Below are 18,800 nucleotides of genomic sequence, written 5' to 3' on the forward strand. Positions count from 1 at the left end.
TTTTAAGGTAATATTAAAAGTATATCTAACAATAATAACAGCAGCTGTAAATTAGGTAAGTGTTTTCTAACATGACTAAAATTTGTATTCATCAACTTTCTGGACAAAGTTTGAATTGATTCATTGCTTTAAAGTTGTAATTTATCAAAATATATGTGGAATTTAAAAAAATCAAAAGCACTGTAAAAATTACTTCTGTCTTTATTTGATGTTAGAACACATCAGCAGAAATAATTTGCTGGCCAAGAAGTAAGTGCATCAACAAGCTTTTCATAGACAGTGGATAGAGCACCTTATAAGAAAGTGTGATTATCTATATGATATTGACAAGGAAAAAGGTAAAAATGAAAATGGTAAAAATGAAAAATGAAACTGGTGATTCTAAAAGTAGAGTAATAAAATTTATTTACCTGGCATTATAAATACTCTGCAATTTTTTAAAGTTAATTGCCTAACACTCATATAAGATAGGCACTACTGCATTTAGAAAATGAGGAAACAAAGTAATAGAGATATTCAGAACATTACCTAAAGTTTCTTAATTAATGCGCAGTGAAGCTTATATTTTCAAAATGCGTTTCTTTTTTTTTGTTTCAAAGTCTATCATATATGCTTAAGGAACGTTTGATCAAAATTCACCTTTAAGATGTTCCCTTAGCATGTTATTTAGCCACCGAACTTAAAATGGAAGTAATTTATTTTCTAATTTAGCCATGTAGGAAAGAAAGGAGGAACATGGCATTTGCACATATTAGAAATTTCTGTAAAAGTTATGTAAAGCCAGACTGAAAACCATTAGGACAATATAGATGACAAATAAAGCTTTCTAAATGCCTGAACATAACATGATATTTAAGCACAATTTCTTTTCCAAGGACTGAAAAAGTAAAAAGAGATCTACAGGTAATATTGTTTCATAATGTGGAATAAGAAATGATGACTAAAGGTCAAATAAGTCCTCGGGTGATTTATATTTTGTCTCAATAATTCCATCTAGTTAGCACAAACCTTTATTAAGAATTTCTTGCATTGAGAATTATAAATTAAAATAAACAAAATGTTGAAATGTAAGAATTCTTACAAATGTTGAAATGTAAGAATTCTTACAAAAAGAAAAAGACGTATAGAATTACAAGTTAAGAGAAACTATTTCTTTTTAATTTCACTGTTGTAACCAGAAGTAATGAATTTGTCACTTAAAATTATAAATACCAGGGTATATAATTTGATCATTTTGCAAAGTGTACAGAGAGCCTCCTTGATACACCTTAACCGCTTTCTTCCCCCTCACAAACAAAAGACTGATTGTTCATTACCTATCCATTGATCTAATTTTTAAAACTTTTAGTTATCTATCCCCATTGGGCATGTGATAAAGTTTTCAGTTTGTACTATAATAATATTTTTTTAATAGAAAAGAAAAATTAATTGAGGTCTCTCTCTTTATCTCTTTCCATATCAGATCTTCTAAATGGAGGTAGATGAGTAAAAGGTGTAGGGCAGATTTGAGATGCATTTTATAAGAAAACCACCTGGGGAATTTCCCAAACAAGACAATCCCAGACTCTAATCACATCATGGAAATCTAATCCCATCATGGAAATAACATGCTTCAGTAACTTTGAAGCAAAACTACAGTGTAGTAGGCAGATATCTAGCTTACATTATTCCTCTCTTCCACTGACTAGGTGTTTGACACCAGTCATATCAGCTGACATCTCTGTGGCAAGTTTCTTCATTTGAAAGAAGGGGATGATAATAATAGAACCTCATGAAGTTTGTTTAAGGATTAAGGAGGTTAACATATATATTAATTATTACTTAATTATTACTGTCAATATGAAATAAAGCAAATTATGTTAGATAATGAGCAGCAAGTTGAAAATGTTCTTATGGCTATGGTCAAGAGAAATTAGATGCTGTTTGTTCTACTAGCTATGATACTGTTCTTAGATAAAGAAGGAAATTAAGAGAAAATTATCTTCTAGAAAAAATTAAGCATCATGTTTATATCTTATCAATGGAAGAAATTGATTACAGACATAAATTTACTAGTTCTTCATGCTCTGAAGAACATGTAATCCAGTCAGTGAATACTGGATTATAGTACTTATTATTCAGTCCCTATATCTATACGATTCTTTGATTAAGGTGGTCACTTCTTGAAAGCAGAATTGTGTCAAAATTCTTTGAGTCTGAAGTGTATACTAATGCTTCACATACAGTGGTACTCAATATATGTTGTGAATGAATGAGGAATGAATTTATAAAAATAAACAAATGCATGGATTTGACAGCTTTCAAAGAAAGAATGGAATTCAGATAGAGTAGGTTTAACATTTAAAATGAAATGTAAATTCTTTTCAGAAACATCTTTCTAAACTTAAATCTACTTCTTAGAAATGAAAATCTATGGGGGCATGCCCAAGATGGCCGAATAGGAACAGCTCCAGCCTCCAGCTCCTAGCGTGAGTGACACAGAAGACGGGTGACTTCTGCATTTTCAACTGAGGTACCGGGTTCATCTCACTGGGTCGTGTCGGACAGTTGGTGCTGGTCCGCGGGTGCAGCCCGCCCAGCGAGAGCTGAAGCAGGGTGAGGCATCGCCTTACCTGGGAAGCCCAAGGGGGAAGGGAATTCCTTTCCCTAGCCAAAGGAAACTGAGACACACAACACCTGGAAAATCGGGTAACTGCCACCCTAATACTGCACTTTACCAAGGGTCTTAGCAAAGGGCACACCAGGAGATTACATCCCACACCTGGCCCGGAGGGTCCCACACCCACGGAGCCACCCTCATTGCTAGCACAGCAGTCTGAGATCTAACTGCAAGGCAAGGCGGCAGCAAGGCTGGGGGAGGGGCACCTGCCATTGCTGAGGCTTAGGTAGGTAAACAAAGCCGCAGGGAAGTTCGAATTGGGTGGAGCCCACCACAGCTCAAGGAGGCCGGCCTGCCTCTGTAGACTCCTCCTCTGGGGACAGGTCATAGCTAAACTAGAAGCAGCAGAAACCTCGGCAGAGGTAAATGCCCCTGTCTGACAGCTTTGAAGAGAGCCGTGAATCTCCCACCATGGAGGTTGAGATCTGAGGACAGACAGACTGCCTGCTCAAATGGGTTCCTAACCCCTGAGTAGCCTAACTGGGAGACATCCCCCACTAGGTGCAGACTGACACCTCACACGGCGGGGTACACCCTTCCAGAGCAAGAATCAGACAGCAACAATCGCTGTTCAGCAATATTCTATCTTCTGCAGCCTCTGCTGCTGATACCCAGGCAAACAGGGTCTGGAGTGGACCTCAAGCAAACTCCAACAGACCTACAGCTGAGGGTCCTGACTGTTAGAAGGAAAACTAACAAACAGAAAGGACACCCACACCAAAACCCCATCAGTACGTCACTATCATCAAAGACCAAAGGCAGATAAAACCACAAAGATGGGGAAAAAGCAGTACAGAAAAGCTGGAAATTCAAAAAATCAGAGCACATCTCCCTCTCCAAAGGAACGCAGCAACAAAAGCCAAAATTGACAAATGGGATCTAATTAAACTAAAGAGCTTCTGCACAGCAAAAGAAACTACCATCAGAGGGAACAGGCAACCTACAGAATGGGAGAAAATTTTTGCAATCTACTCATCTGACAAAGGGCTAATATCCAGAATCTACAAAGAACTAAAAAACAAACAACCCCATCAAAAAGTGGGCAAGGGATATGAACAGACACTTCTCAAAAGAAGACATTCATACAGCCAGCAGACACATGAAAAAATGCTCATCATCACTCACCATCAGAGAAATGCAAATGAAAACCACAATGAGATACCGTCTCATACCAGTTAGAATGGCAATCATTAAAAAATCAGGAAACAACAGGTGCTGAAGAAGATGTGCAGAAATAGGAACATTTTTACACTGTTGGTGGGACTGTCAGCTAGTTCAACCACACTGTTCAAAACAGTGTGGCGATTCCTCAAGGATCTAGAACTCGAAATACCTTTTGACCCAGCCATCCCATTACTGGGTATATACTCAAAGGATTATAAGTCATGCTGCTATAAAGACACATGCACACATATGTTTATTGCGCCACTATTCACAATAGCAAACACTTGGAATCAACCCAGATGTCCATCAGTGACAGACTGGATTAAGAAAATGTGGCACATATACACCATAGAATACTATGCAGCCATAAAAAAGGATGAGTTTGTGTCCTTTGTAGGGACATGGATGCAGCTGGAAACCATCATTCTCAGCAAACTATCACAAGAACAGAAAACCAAATACCACACGTTCTCACTCATAGGTGGGAATTGAACAATGAGATCACTTGGACACTGGAAGGGGAACATCACCCACCGGGTCCTATTGTGGGGGGCTGGGGAGGGATAGCAGTGAGAGATATACCTAATGTAAATGACGAGTTAATGGCTGCAGCACACCAACATGGCTCATGTATACATATGTAGCAAAACTGCACGTTGTGCACATGCACCCTAGAACTTAAAGTATAATTAAAAAAAAAAAAGAAAAGAAAATCTACTTCTTAGCAGCCTTTTTGATATGATTAGGTTCAAAGGACTGCACGGTTTTCTGTGTTTCTGCTTGACAGAAAATATTTACTTTTTCTTAAATGAATGAAAGAGATTTATACTTGTATTACTTCTTGACTAATAAATCATAATATCTTTTTAAGAAAAGTAGAAAGCCTACTTCATAGGAATTTTCATTTATTTATATACACATATAGTTTTATTAGTTGGAATTGTTTTTTAAAGATTTGTTTTAAATAAATTAAGATGAGGAAAATGTTTTTCTTCTAAAATCTTGAAGGTATTTCAGAGTACATGTTGTATCGTCCATGCTTGTCTTCCAAAATTAACTACGTATAGCAAGATTGGCACATCTTTTGTGGGTATGGTATATTTTTAATCTAGGCATCACATTGATTTGAGCTATAAAATTATTTTGAAATGTTAGTGCTTATAACTTATTTACTTGATTTTATATCTCAGAAATAATATGGTATGTGTATATAATTCCTTCTTACCCTATTCGAGTCAATTCTTGCTCTGGAAGTATAGATGGGAGGTGGGATGTTGAAAGCCTGAGGGACCAAGTACTCCTCAGCATCCATCATATCTTCCAAATCCTCTTCATCCAAGAGATTCTGAAAGAACTTGCTGTCATTTGGACTGGGAAGCTTCATACGATCATCACCCTAAAAGATTGCCCATCAGACAAAAATATGATTCTTTCTTTCTTAAATATGTGGTCTCTACAATAAATTTATGTAATATCATAACAAATGGTTGAAAAATTCATACACATTAAAAAAAAATAACAAAAAAAATCAAGTCTTTAGCACAACCACCAGCCATTAAGAAACCTATAACGTGCTTAGAAATGATAGGGCCAGGTAAACACACTTTATACAAGGAGAATATGATAAATACCATTAGGGAATAATAAAGCAAAATCAAAAGATGATATTTGGGAGGTAAAATCAATTTCAGGTCTGAAAATAATTGTTCATTGCCCAGATCGTGTACGGGTTGCAACTTTAAGAATAAACAATAAAATGTGATCGATTTATCAATGTTTATTTGGTTGGTTTGATGCTGTAGGATTATCAGGACCATAGGGTCTATACTTTATTCTATAGCGTACTGGCTACATTTTCAAAGTAGTGACATTCAAAACTCATAGTGCAAGTGGCAAATAGACTAAAGGAGTACGAGAAAGACACCAAAACCTTTGTTATGCTCTTCCTCACCTCACCTTAAATATTTTTCCTATATTTTTAAAGTTACATGATTTTTGGAGACAGTTTCAGTTCATGAAAACTAATTTTGGGGAAAAAAATAAATGGAAATAAGTATCTTCTAAAAGCTAGCTTTCATCTTTATGTCAGACTATTAATGTAAATAAAGGCTACCTTGTTTTACCGAGGAAACATAATTCACTCTAGTCCAAGGCCCATTTGTTTATAGTTTAGGTGAAAATAATCATAGAGAAATACATTATTATTTTTTAATTAGCCAGTCTATTTCTCTAGTGTTAAATACAAAATATTCCTTTGGCTGGTTGGTTGATTCAAATGTGCATCAATTCATTTGAATTGAGTTATTGCTTGGATACTGCCTATCCCTCCAAATAAAACAAAACATCTTTTAAAATATTTTTGGGTAAATTAAATATGAATATACTGAAACTTTTGATTCTCTGTCTTCAAGCATGGGCAAGATTAAAACAATAATCTGTCTTCCTTTTGTTCTGAAAAATGAAAATAGTACTAATGAACATGACTTATACATAATGTTAATAAAATCAAGGTGCTAAAATAAGTGTCTGAGGATCAAGACCTTTTCATGTATATGTATAATCATAATTATCTGTTCAATAGCAGAGCCACTTGAATACTAAGGGAAGGTGCTAAAAGGTGGATCTGACATGAAGTAAAAAAGCTCTTTTCCATAAGTAAGTCATTTCACATGATAATCTGCTTAATTAATCAGCATGTTAGTGGTCATTCCCACAGTTCCAAAGTCCCGACATTACTCATTTTGCAGTGAATTTGCCATCAGTCTAGTCTTAAACGCATAAGTCAAATGTACTAACCTGAATAACTAGGTATCTTTGAGGGTCTCGAGCCATCCTTGAAAACTCAGCAGCCAGTTCCTTAAATTTAGGTCTACTGTCAGCATCAATCATCCAACCTGGAAATTTACACAGTGAAAATGTCACTATATCCATAATTAAAAGGAGTTGAAATTTAAATTTTGTGAAAATATGAGCAAAAGTTTGAAAAATGTTGTTTTAATCATAATGATCTGAAAAAGAAAGAAAGCTAGTAAAAGAAGCAACTCAATTGGTAAGGCTTTATCAGTCTCTTTGTTGATATTCGTAACTAAATGTAATGTACTGTCAAAAGATTTTTTTTTTTCTCTGATGGGTATAGATGAGGTGACTGCAATATAAGCTATTGTTTTGTATTAGGAGTGACATGGGAGAAAAGATTTGGTTACAATGCTTACACTGGCACAAAGGGGAAAAGAGGAATTAAAAGCAACTGTCTTGTGCTACATTTGTCCTGGTGGACCAAAAAAAAAAAAAAACTAACGCAAAGTGATTGGTAATGCCTATTCAGCAATAGACATTAGCTTATCTTAGTACTAGCTTGTCCAGCATAAACATACTATCAGCAATTTTCAAGGTATGTATTATTATTTAGCTTGGAGTCTAAATAAAGTAGACCTTATCTCTACAGGCTCTGTTTAGCTAATGAGATGACAAGAATAAAAGTACCAAGCTTTCCTTGATTTTCTTGCCAAATTATCCTCTTGTTAGGTATTAAAACTTCAAAAGAAAGGTAAAATTCTCTATTAGAGAAAGTGTTTTCTTGGTTTTATATAATTTCATCAGAGCTAAATTCTAATGAATTTCAATCATTTCCTATGCTAGTTATAGGATTAGATTATATAAGACATGCATGTTTTTAAACTTTCTTCCATAGATATCTACCAAACAATATTTAATAGAATAAGGCTGTAAAGCTTTTTCCTTCCTTTTCTGGGAATTTTTTGGGTGTTATTTTATGTATCATTAATGTCATCTGCTTTTTTTCTCTCCAAAGCTCAAATGCTCTGTATTCTATATGCATTCACTTGAAAAAATGCTTGCTAATGCCAAGATGCTAATGAGAAAATAGGTGTTTCTGAAACCATTGAAGCCAAAAAAAGGTTAACCACAGTTGAGGTATCGGTTTCTCTCCAACTAAATATTGAGTAAATAGAACTATGCTTAGTGAAAAGGGCATGCTGACCTGAACTGCAAAGAACATTTTTTATTTCCTCCCTCACTGTCAGAATGTATCACACATGTCATGAATATAAATCTGAGTAGACCGGGGTCCAAAGTCTCTTATTAATAAGATGCTTATTCACCTTCACAAGTTTGTTTCTTTGCTAACCCGGTGTAAATCAGAAGGGGAAAACCTGAGATTATACAAGAGAAATTGCTACATGTTAATCTCACTTAAATTAAGCCAGAAACTCCGGAGACTTCCTTAATTCTATTTAAATTAAGGGCCTGTGCTTCAAAAACACATTTATAATACATATGTGTCTGGGGCATAGGAAGAAAAAAGGAAAGTAAGAGTTTGATGTAAACAAATGATCGAATTGAGAAAAGTAAACATTTATAATCTTTTTAGCTCACTATAGATTCATTTCTTCCCACTTCCCACCTTGTCCTGCTAATTTGCTCTTGACTAAAACGCATAGACCCATTTCTATTAAATTAATTTTTAAAACTATCAGTTTCCAGTTTTTTTTTCCTTCATGTTTATATCATTTATGTAGCCTGATATTTTCCCATAAAGGTCACTAATGTTATTACTAACATTCCTGTTAGTAATGTTACTAAGAACATTATTGTGACTAATTACCTCTCTTTATGACAGGCAATTTGACTGTCATGGAGATTATGAGAGTAAAAGAGTCATAATTTTGACTTCATAGCATGGAAGAATATTCCTTTATATTAATAATAGTCACAACAAAGAGGCGTTTACGTGTTCCCTTCATAATTGTTTTTGAACTGTTGTATTTTTCAATACAGAGAAATGTTATACAGATTGAGTAATCTGTGCTATTACTTTGCTAAGAATGATGATGGTGATGATAACATTATTTTGCAATCTTACATTTGACCATGACCATGTAAACGTCGATTGTGCAGATGGGAGGCTGAGGCAAACGTTCTCCTTTCTCTAATAAATCAGGGATTTCTCGCGTTGGAATTCCATCATAGGGTTTTCCTCCAAAGGTCATCAGTTCCCATATAGTAACTCCTATATTGGAGAAAAAATTCTTACTTAAGCATATTAACAACATATTTTGAACAAACCAGCAATATACCACTGGTAAAAGAATACTCCTTATAGGTCAATCAAAACGCCAATCAATTAAAAAAAAAAAAAAAAAGCTCCACAAATTCCTGTATCCATTATGAGAACCCCAATGTCAAAATCTTTGCGGGGGGAATTCAATTTTCTTATTATTGTCTTGGAATTTCTAATGGATAGAAGAGACAATTTACAGTGGATATCAGCGTATAGAATCTGTTTCCCGTTTCTGCCTATAGGTAATACTAATGTTTGCTGATCCACGTTATATTTCACTATACCATGTTGCAGTCCATAAAACAATTCATTCACTATACATACATATGTATTCAGTAACAATAAATATGATTGCCAGTAAAATAAGATATTGACTAATTTTAAGATTAGCATCTTTGCTATTAAAGGCTTCCAGAATGATTACCTCATGTTACAATAAAGAATTGTGACTCTCTCTACCTTACACAAAGAAAACAATTCAATAAAACAGATATACTTCTTTAGTAAATATGAGAGCCTGAGTGAGGAATGTTCCATATGTAATATATAATACATGTGAAGTAGGCATCAACAAAATTGTGAAGGGGATAAAAAGTAGTTTATTCTTTAGGTAATAAAATGGCTTTCTTGAATCACTGGGACATTGATTTTCTCTGTAAAAGCAAATACACTAAATGTTAGCATGCAAATAGCCAGTTTTGATGATAATGATGGTTCTGATTTCAGCAATAATATATACACTAAATATCATTTTTGTGATATAATGATCATATAGTTTAAAATAATATTTTCTTAAGGGTAAAGATTTTTAAGTTCAGAAATGGTTAGCTGGGCACAAAAATATTACAAAGTGAATTTTGATTGATGTACATATACAGTCATCTTTCAATATAAAATCCATTAATTAGAGCTATGTTTTCTTTCCTACTGCCATCTGTAATGAATTATTTACTCAGGCGGAAGTCATTTTTAGTTTATAACAGTTATCATTGACTGATAACAAAAATACAAAGCTTAAAATATAAACCTATGTTGAATTTAAAATTATTCTTTATAATAGAATATTAACTATTACCTGATTTTTTTTTTTGGTTAATATTTACATCTTAGGATTTTGGGTATATTGTTAACATGTACCTAGTGATAATTTAATTGACTGATTGTTATTACATCTTTAAGTTTGTATATTAAGGAGTAGTTCCTAAAATATATCATAAAAATTTTCTCTGAGGCGGGCTGCAACAAGTTAAGTGGATGACTGTTTAGATAGTCATACTTACAGAATATATATATATATATTTTTTATATTTTAGAATATTTTATATTTAGAATATTTTATATTTTAGAATTTTTTTATATTTTAGAATGATATATTTTATATTTTAGACAGGGTCTCAATCTGTCACCCAGAATGGAGTGAAGAGGCATGATCACAGCTCACTGCACCCTCAACCTCCCCAGGCTCACATGATCTTTTCACCTCAGCTTCTTGAGTAGCTGGGACTACAGACATGAGCCACCATGCCTGGCTGATTTTTGTATTTTTTAGTAGATAAAGGGTTTCAGCATGTTGCCCAGGCTGGTCTCAAGCTCCTGGGTTTGAGGCATCTGCCCACGTCGGCCTCCCTAAATGCTAGGATTAGAAGCACGAGACACCATGCTGGGCCTAGAATATATATTTAAGGAGAACATTTTGTTAACTTAGATAGGCAGTTATAAAAGATAGAGTAGACACTCTCACATCTCTATCAGAACTCCCAACATAAGCAAGATACAAAGCAACTGTAAATCAAAATAATAGAAAATATAATAAACAGAAACATATAAATACAAAAACAAAAGTCAAAATGTAAAAAAACTCTACTTCTGATAATAATCCAATTATATGCTTGTAAAGGTGATGACAAGATAGGGTTAGAAAAGGATGGTTTCATGCAAAAGAACAGTATCAGGAAAGCTAAAATAAAACAACCTCAAATTTTACTTGCAATTCCTTTATCTTAAGATGTAGATCATAGTCGATGCTTATTTTTGTAAAAATAAAAATGCACCTAGTGAGAATTTTCCATAAAGGTGCACTGTAAACAAAGTTATGCAACTTTCTCTGCCTTTTATGCCTTTTGCAATCAACTATGATATATCATAAAATTTTTAAGTGTCTTATGAATATGGGTTGATGACCTGGGCTGTGTTTCAAAACAGAGTACTACGTATCTATTTATTTATTTTTGATGAACACATCCTGGGATTTTGCAACTCAACATGAAGAAAAATGTTACAGCCTGAGTAACAAGATTTTCCCCAAAAGACAAATTTTACTATTAAAAATATGACTGTTCTGCCAACTTTACATATATTTTGAGCTAATTTAAATTTGCTTTCAGGAGATTGCCACATTTGATTCAGTGAATTATAAGTAGAAAAAGAAGAAAAAGAAAAAAGTATATATATATATATATATATATATATATATATATATATATATATATGTGTGTGTGTGTGTGTAAAATATACTATATGATATATATAATATATAAATCTGACATAATATATATTCTATAAACCTGTCTATATCATGTAACATATAAATGCTAATCTACATGTTAATCTGTGTCATATAATATATAAATTTATCATAGAATACATGTAATAGATGTTTTTCTATACACTTCTTACAATAGTTTAGGAAGTAAGTTTTGTCAAGCATTGACAAATAAGAGTTGTAAGTTCGAAGTGATTGAATGGTTTGTATCTTTTTTTCCAACAATGCAAAGAAAGGTAAAACTTTTTTTAAGCTTAAGTTTGAGTAAAATAAATTGTACCATGCATTTAAATCTCACTACCACCCTTTTATTTAAGTGGGTGTTATGCTTTTTTATTTGTAAGAAATGCCAATTTTATATGATATGTTTGAACTTAGAAACATATTGACTCCTTCTTAGTAATACCGGACTTACATTTAAGTAGCCAGACAGATGCCAAATAGCTCATTCTTAACAATTAAGCACAATAAAATAAATGTTCTAATTATAGATATCACTCTTTTCCAGTTCATATTATTCACTCTGTAACATTTTGGTTACTCCACAAGTACTTTGTAAATTAAAATTAATGTTGTAATTAGCAGTCTTCTCTTTTTACCATGTTCATTGCTCTAACTTACTGCTGTCAGTAATTTTTCTTTGTTATGACAATAATCTGTTTTCTACTATAGAACATAAAAATTCTCATATATAAAAAACACACAAAAATTGGTTTTGTTTTTGTTTGAATATTTACTATATTCAGAGTTATGTTTTTGAAAGTTGCTTAAAATTAACGCCATGAAATTCTGTGAAATTGTCCCTAAACCAATATTGGCTGAATATTTTTCCTGTCAAAATGATCAGGCCAGTTGCTATCAAACCAAAGCTTATGGAAAACATCTTAGCAGAGATATTAGTATATTACATTGTAATAAACTAGAAAAAAGCAGAAAAAGGCAGATAGGAATGCTATTTAGAATATTTTGTTGTTCTTCAATGAGAACACATGTACATAGGGAGGGGAACCTCACACACAGGGGCCTGTCGGGGGATGGGAGGCAAGGGGAGGGAGAGCATTAGGACAAATACCTAATGTATGTGGGGCTTAAAACCTAGATGATGGGTTGATGGGTACAGCAAACCACCATGCCACATGTATACCTATGCAACAAACCTGCAGGTTCTGCATGTGTATCCCAGAACTTAAAGTAAAATAAAATAAAATAGAATATTTTGTTGTTCTTTTTTTCATTGAGAAAGAAAAGAGTTAACTCCTTTAGATTAAGCTTATAAATAGGTATTTATAACACAACAAAATAATTTAGCTTAAGATATTTCACATGAATTTAACATATGTATTTTTGCTTTACAAGCTTTAATTCGCAAAGAAGATTTATTTACCATAGCTCCAAACGTCACTCTGATGGGTGAATTTCCTGTAATGTATACACTCCAGAGCCATCCATTTAATTGGCATCTATAGAGAAGTAAGAATTGAAAGTTTTAAAATTACATTAAAAATTCATTTCTATATGTATTTCATAAATGCAAATCTCTGGGCTGGACTTAATCATATTTTTTAAATTGTGTATGTGTAGATATAACTATAACCATAAATATATGTTAATTTATAAAATACATAAAGTGAAATAATCTAAAGACATACTATACTTATTCATTTTTTATTTTATTTATTTATTTTTTGAGATAGGGTTTCACTCTGTCACCCAGGGTGGAGTGCAATGACACAATCTCAGCTCACTGCAATCTCTGCCTACCAGGCTCAAGTGATCCTCCCACCTTAGCCTTTGAGTAGCCAGGACCACAGGGGTGCGCCACCATGCCTGGCTAATTTTTGCATTTTTTTTTTTTTTGAGACAGAGTCTCGCTCTGTCGCCCAGTCTGGAGTGCAGTGGCCGGATCTCGGCTCACTGCAAGCTCCACCTCTCGGGTTTACGCCATTCTCCTGCCTCAGCCTCCCGAGTAGCTGGGACTACAGGCGCCCGCCACCACACCCGGCTAGTTTTTTGTATTTTTTAGTAGAGACGGGGTTTCACCGTGTTAGCCAGGATGGTCTCGATCTCCTGACCTCGTGATCCACCCGCCTCGGCCTCCCAAAGTGCTGGGATTACAGGCTTGAGCCACTGAGCCCGGCCAATTTTTGCATTTTTTTAGAGATGGGGTTTCATCATGTTGCCCAGGCTGGCCTAAAACTCTTGAGCTCAAGTGATCTGCCCGCTTTGACCTCCCAAAATGCTGGGATTACAGGCATGAGCCACCATGCTTGGTCGTACTTACTTATTTATTTTTTTAAAAAGCTTTATAAACAATTAAAGGTAAAAATAATTAAGTAGGGATAACTTTCTATAGTTCTTAATTAACATTCAGTAATTAAGTTGCTAGTAAATATTATGATTTACAGTATCAAATCTAAACATCTAATACATATGCTTCTAAAAATGTGTTTATAGTTTTTTCTCAAAAAATGAGATTTGTTATATTTTCAGTTATCCCTTTTCACCCTCAGACACATTTTGGGCCACCAGTACAATGGACTCTTTCTATACTTGCCCCCTCCCTTCTCCTCTAATTTGGCCACTAAAAGGCCTAAAATCATGAGTTCCAAAGTTAGCCTTGCTTTGTTTTCCAGCTTCAAATGACCTCTCTCATCTTGGTTAGCCAGTATTGAAAATACCATTTTCAAAATAGGAACTATATAAAAGAATGTGAGGGGATCAGCACAAATCTATCATCACTACAAGAAAAACAACTCAACCCACATATCCTGCTGCTGATGGGCCAACAGAATGAGTTTCAACTATGAAGGGCAGCATTATATAGCTGGGAATATAATTAGATTCTATGGAATAAAGATAAACACTTCTACTGTGCAGTTGAAAGCTTAAAACTAAATAGGCCTTTGAAATCATGAGGTTGGCTGCTCACCAAGGTGACACCAAGGTAACTCTATGACAGAATCATGGTATTCAGTGAAAGGGAACAGAAGACACATTGAAAGTAATTTCCCTATGGGCAAGGAGTTAGCAGACTTTATGGACTACGGACATTGTGTTAAAGAAGTAAGTTTAAATTACAGGTAGCTTGATAAAGACTTAATGGTTATCAAGCATTTAAAGCTGTAATGAATCTTGCTTTAGACAAATCTTATGTCTCAAATCTTATGTTCTCAAGACAAGTGAAGCCATGTGATTTATAGACTTCAACTTCTGTGCAGTCTTATAGTGAATTTCAAAGCTGTGGTCTCAGACTACTGCAGTTTGGTAGCAAACAGGCAAAATAGGGTAGTTTAAAAAGTTTTTGTGTTATTTTGCCTTGTGATGAAGTTAAGCATTTGGAAACCTAACACTGCAAAATATTTATAATATATATTTGGATGGCCCATGATAAATAAAGCATATAATAAATATATTTACATGACATGAGAATAACTGAGTTTTTTTGTTAGTGTAAGCTTATAGGTCACCATAGGCTAAGATTGCATTTGCTTATTTCATTTGGGCTTCCTGACCTTAGGTTTCACCAGGTGAAGCTAGAGGGACCTCCATATGAAGTCTAGTCCTAATAGTTTGGCCAAGAAAGGCAAGCTAAAGAGAAGGTTAATGAGGAAATACAAGACATGGTACTAAGGCATGGATTGAGACCATAGAGTGGGTGAAAGAGTCAGGAATGCTGTTGTCAGGCAGAGGCTGAGACTAGAGGGTCAGAAAAGTTAGACGAGGCAGTGGCTCTGTTCAGGGTTGTTCGTACTACCTAAACTTTTCTCTGGTCTATAAGAGAGAAGCTATGTTATCTGTAAGAGTTAGTGCTATGGTCTTTAGACCAATGGGACAATTTCTACAGCCATGTGTTAAAGTTTAATTTCTAGAAGCCCTAAGGATCCACCCCCTTCCCACCACTGGACCTAACATGAAGGTCACCTGGGTACAGACATACATCACCTTATTTTAGCTACTTTTGAGAAATGGAAGCTGGTAATATATGGTGTATATATATATGTGTGTACATGGAATATATACACACACATATACATACCCTGAGCAGGAGAAAAGGCAAATGGTAGAACCAAGGTTTTATAATCTCCTAAGCTTCAGGCTTATTGATTTCTTGTATAAAATAGAAAGACATGAAAGGATATTATACTACATTTTCAAGCAATATTGCTCTCAAAAAGATATCCACCTTTCCTCCATCAGCATTGTATTCTTTTTCATCTCCTTCCAAGAGTCTGGCTAGTCCAAAATCTGTAATTTTCACATGGTTTGGAGATTTCACTAAGACATTACGGGCTGCCAAATCCCGATGAACGAGCCGTCTTTCTTCCAGGTACATCATTCCCTGAAAAACATCAAGTTCCGTAGTGATAGTCAGTTAATGCCTAGGTTTTTCCTTCTTTTCTAAAAAGATTTCTCTTAGCCTTCAGTTGGAAGTGCCTAATTTTTTAAGTGAAGCCAGAATCCTAGAATATTTTCAAAATTAGAGAAAACCTGATTTTGGGGGAGAGCAAACCACAAACAGCTTGTGGTCTTTTCTCCCTAAAGTCCTATGAGACAAATGAATTACTTTCACATGAGCTAAATGTTAGATCATTATTTTTCCAAGCGACTTGATATCCTTTTGCAAACTCTTTCTTTTTGCAAAGTGTGCAGGTGTTGTAGCAGATAAGCTAACATATGCTTGGATTGACCCACATATTTGTAGTCATTCCTTCTCAATAACTTCTGCTTCATGTCATCTTCCCCCTACCCATCCAAACAAATACCTCTATCCATAATTTTTAGAAATATTTCATTTGAGGTTTAATGGTGCCAAAATCGCCATTATAGACTCTATGGAGGCTGAAGAATTATACTATTCTTATTAATTATTCACAGAATGAAGTATATACCCTAGAAGTCTTAAAAACCTGTAATTTTTAAGAAGGCTTCTATGGTATCAGTAGTCACTATGAGAATCCATAGTGAAATTACATAGTTTGTAATGACACTGAAATTAGCCTTTAATATTTTGCCTTTATAAAACATACAGGGAAATTAAAAATAAAATGTGTTGCTGTTTAGCAGCAAGAGACATAGCTGGCTCTCCTCACAATACATCCACATGTAACAATATATAACATATGTTATGTATTAATATCTATACAAATTCAGAAAACATAATCCAGAGGAGTGACAATTACTTTATTAATTATACTTCAGTACTAGGTAAACTAAGAGTTGCTAAACATTATGTTTAACAAAATAACTTATGTAAAACTAAGGAAATAAACCTGAGGCCAAGAATAGAGTGAATATATTTTTGTTGAAGAGTTAGGGGCAATTCTATATTTGATTATTTTAGTGGTACAATGGTCATCATTTAAAAATAGATTAGAATTATTATGAAATGGTTGAACCATAGTCTCACGCCAATTGCAAATCAATGCTGTTGGCAGTTAACATTACAACTGCAGGATTTTGAAGGATTAATGGTTTCTGATACCAAAACAAAAGCTGTGGAAAACAGACACATAAATCACACAGGTCAAAAAATTATGAACCGTATACCTGGTGTAGTGTAAAGAGAAGATTACTCCAAACAGCATCATGAGCCAACCCCATATAAATGCACATTAAACACAACCAGTGGAGATACTGCCTGATATAGTATAATCAGTCAACAGTTGGGTGACACTGTGCGGATGAGTGTTTTCTGAAATCAACTTACAACCGAGATTTATGGGACTTTTGCCTGCTTTCCTAAACAGTGCTTTGTGTTTGAGTACATTAAATTAGAAATTCCTAGAATAAAGTACATCTGAGAACATATAGCCCTTATATGACTTAAAGGATCAAAAAATAAACAAATAAATGCATTGCCTTGGAGATAAAATATTTTCATATCTTCCCAAATCTATCCCTTTAAGAAATGTTCATGAAACATTCATTATTCTCTTTCTTATCACCTTCATATCAGAACATGGAATATATGTTGGCAACAGGTTAACGCATACTATGTGCTGGACTATTTGCCAGACACCGAGAAGACAAAAAAGATTCAGATAAGGTCTATACATTAAAGGAGAACAGAAGCTAATTAATAAAGTGGGCAGATAGGGAATAAAAACTTGAATGGACTGATGTGATACATGCAAGGCATTTAAAGAGAACTCTATTCTGAGGCCCTTATGTAGTACAGCCTAGCAAGTATGCATGAGAGGAGAGACTTCAAAGTGGTACCAAGACCTAAGTAAGGGTTGAATGATGTCTCCCAATTGGGCAGAGTGAGGGTAAAACTGCAGGCGAACAGAACAAGCACGGGGCAGCAGTACCATGGCGTACTTGGACAAAGACATGCAATTCTGTATTTTTAAAGCATGCTGTATTAGGGAGGGACAGTGGTGAGAAGTGAAACTGAAAACAAAAGAAGAGGCAGGGTCCAAGAAGGGTCCCTTATATGTCATGGTAAAGAACTCAGACTTTTGTATTTCATGGAGTATACAATTAGGTGATGTGGAAGTTGTTTTAAAAAGGGGAGTGAGGCCGGGCGCGATGGCTCATGCCTGTAATCCCAGCACTTTGGGAGGCTGAGGCGGGTGGATCACGAGGTCAGGAGTTTGAGACCATCCTGGTTATCATGGTGAAACCCCGTCTCTACTAAAAATACAAAAAATTAGCCAGGCGTGGTGGCGGGTGCCTGTAGTCCCGGCTACTGGGAAGGTTGAGGCAGGAGAATGGCATGAACCCAGGAGGCAGAGCTTGCAGTGAGCCAAGATCAATTGTCTCAGAAAAAAATAAAAAAGGCAGGGTGGCATGAGATTATTGTTGGACTCTTTGAAACGCCACTCTGGTGATAATACAGAGAATGGATTGGACACCTGTGTAGCTGAAGGCAGGAGCCACTGCCACAATACAGAAGCAAGGTGATGGGAGTGTAAAATAAAGGTTGTAAAATTGCAGTCCATGGACTACATACATCCATTTTTCAGAATTTTTTTTTCTTTAGTCCCCACACTGGGTATGGGTCAGTCATTCTCTTTAGCTGAGACCAACTGTACCCTAATGAGGGTAATCCCAACCCATCTTCCAAGATCCCACTGCTCACTATTTCTTCCCAGGAATTCTGCTTCCATCACTTATGACACTCGTCTGCTCCTATGTGTAAGAGTATCTGAACCTTCAACTAAACTAGGCCAGAAGGAATACTATAAAAAGGATAATATCAAGGAATATTTTTAAAATTAAGTAATCATCCTCAGTATTTGTTTGAATGATGAAGAAAGAGAATACATTGAGAACAATTTTGTTTTTAGGCTTTTATCATTTAGGTGGATAATGATCCCTTGAACCAAATATCGTTCTAATAAAAATATCAT

General features: G+C 34.8%; 1 protein-coding gene across 4 annotated transcripts in view; it reads right to left on the minus strand.

Moving 5' to 3' along the window:
* Positions 1-18,800, minus strand: part of ERBB4 (erb-b2 receptor tyrosine kinase 4) — a 1,165,464-nt gene that overhangs the window by 38,226 nt on the left and 1,108,438 nt on the right. For all 4 annotated transcript variants that reach the window (XM_023220194.1, XM_023220218.1, XM_023220201.1 and 1 more), the window contains exons 21-25: positions 15,629-15,784; positions 12,830-12,905; positions 8,706-8,852; positions 6,620-6,717; positions 5,049-5,219 (exon numbers count right to left, since the gene is read on the minus strand). In XM_023220194.1, coding sequence (XP_023075962.1) covers positions 5,049-5,219; positions 6,620-6,717; positions 8,706-8,852; positions 12,830-12,905; positions 15,629-15,784 — 648 coding nt within the window. The remainder of the gene's footprint in view (positions 1-5,048; positions 5,220-6,619; positions 6,718-8,705; positions 8,853-12,829; positions 12,906-15,628; positions 15,785-18,800) is intronic.

The sequence above is a fragment of the Piliocolobus tephrosceles genome, chromosome 11, assembly GCF_002776525.5.
Source record: "Piliocolobus tephrosceles isolate RC106 chromosome 11, ASM277652v3, whole genome shotgun sequence".
In the NCBI taxonomy this organism is placed as follows: domain Eukaryota; kingdom Metazoa; phylum Chordata; class Mammalia; order Primates; family Cercopithecidae; genus Piliocolobus; species Piliocolobus tephrosceles.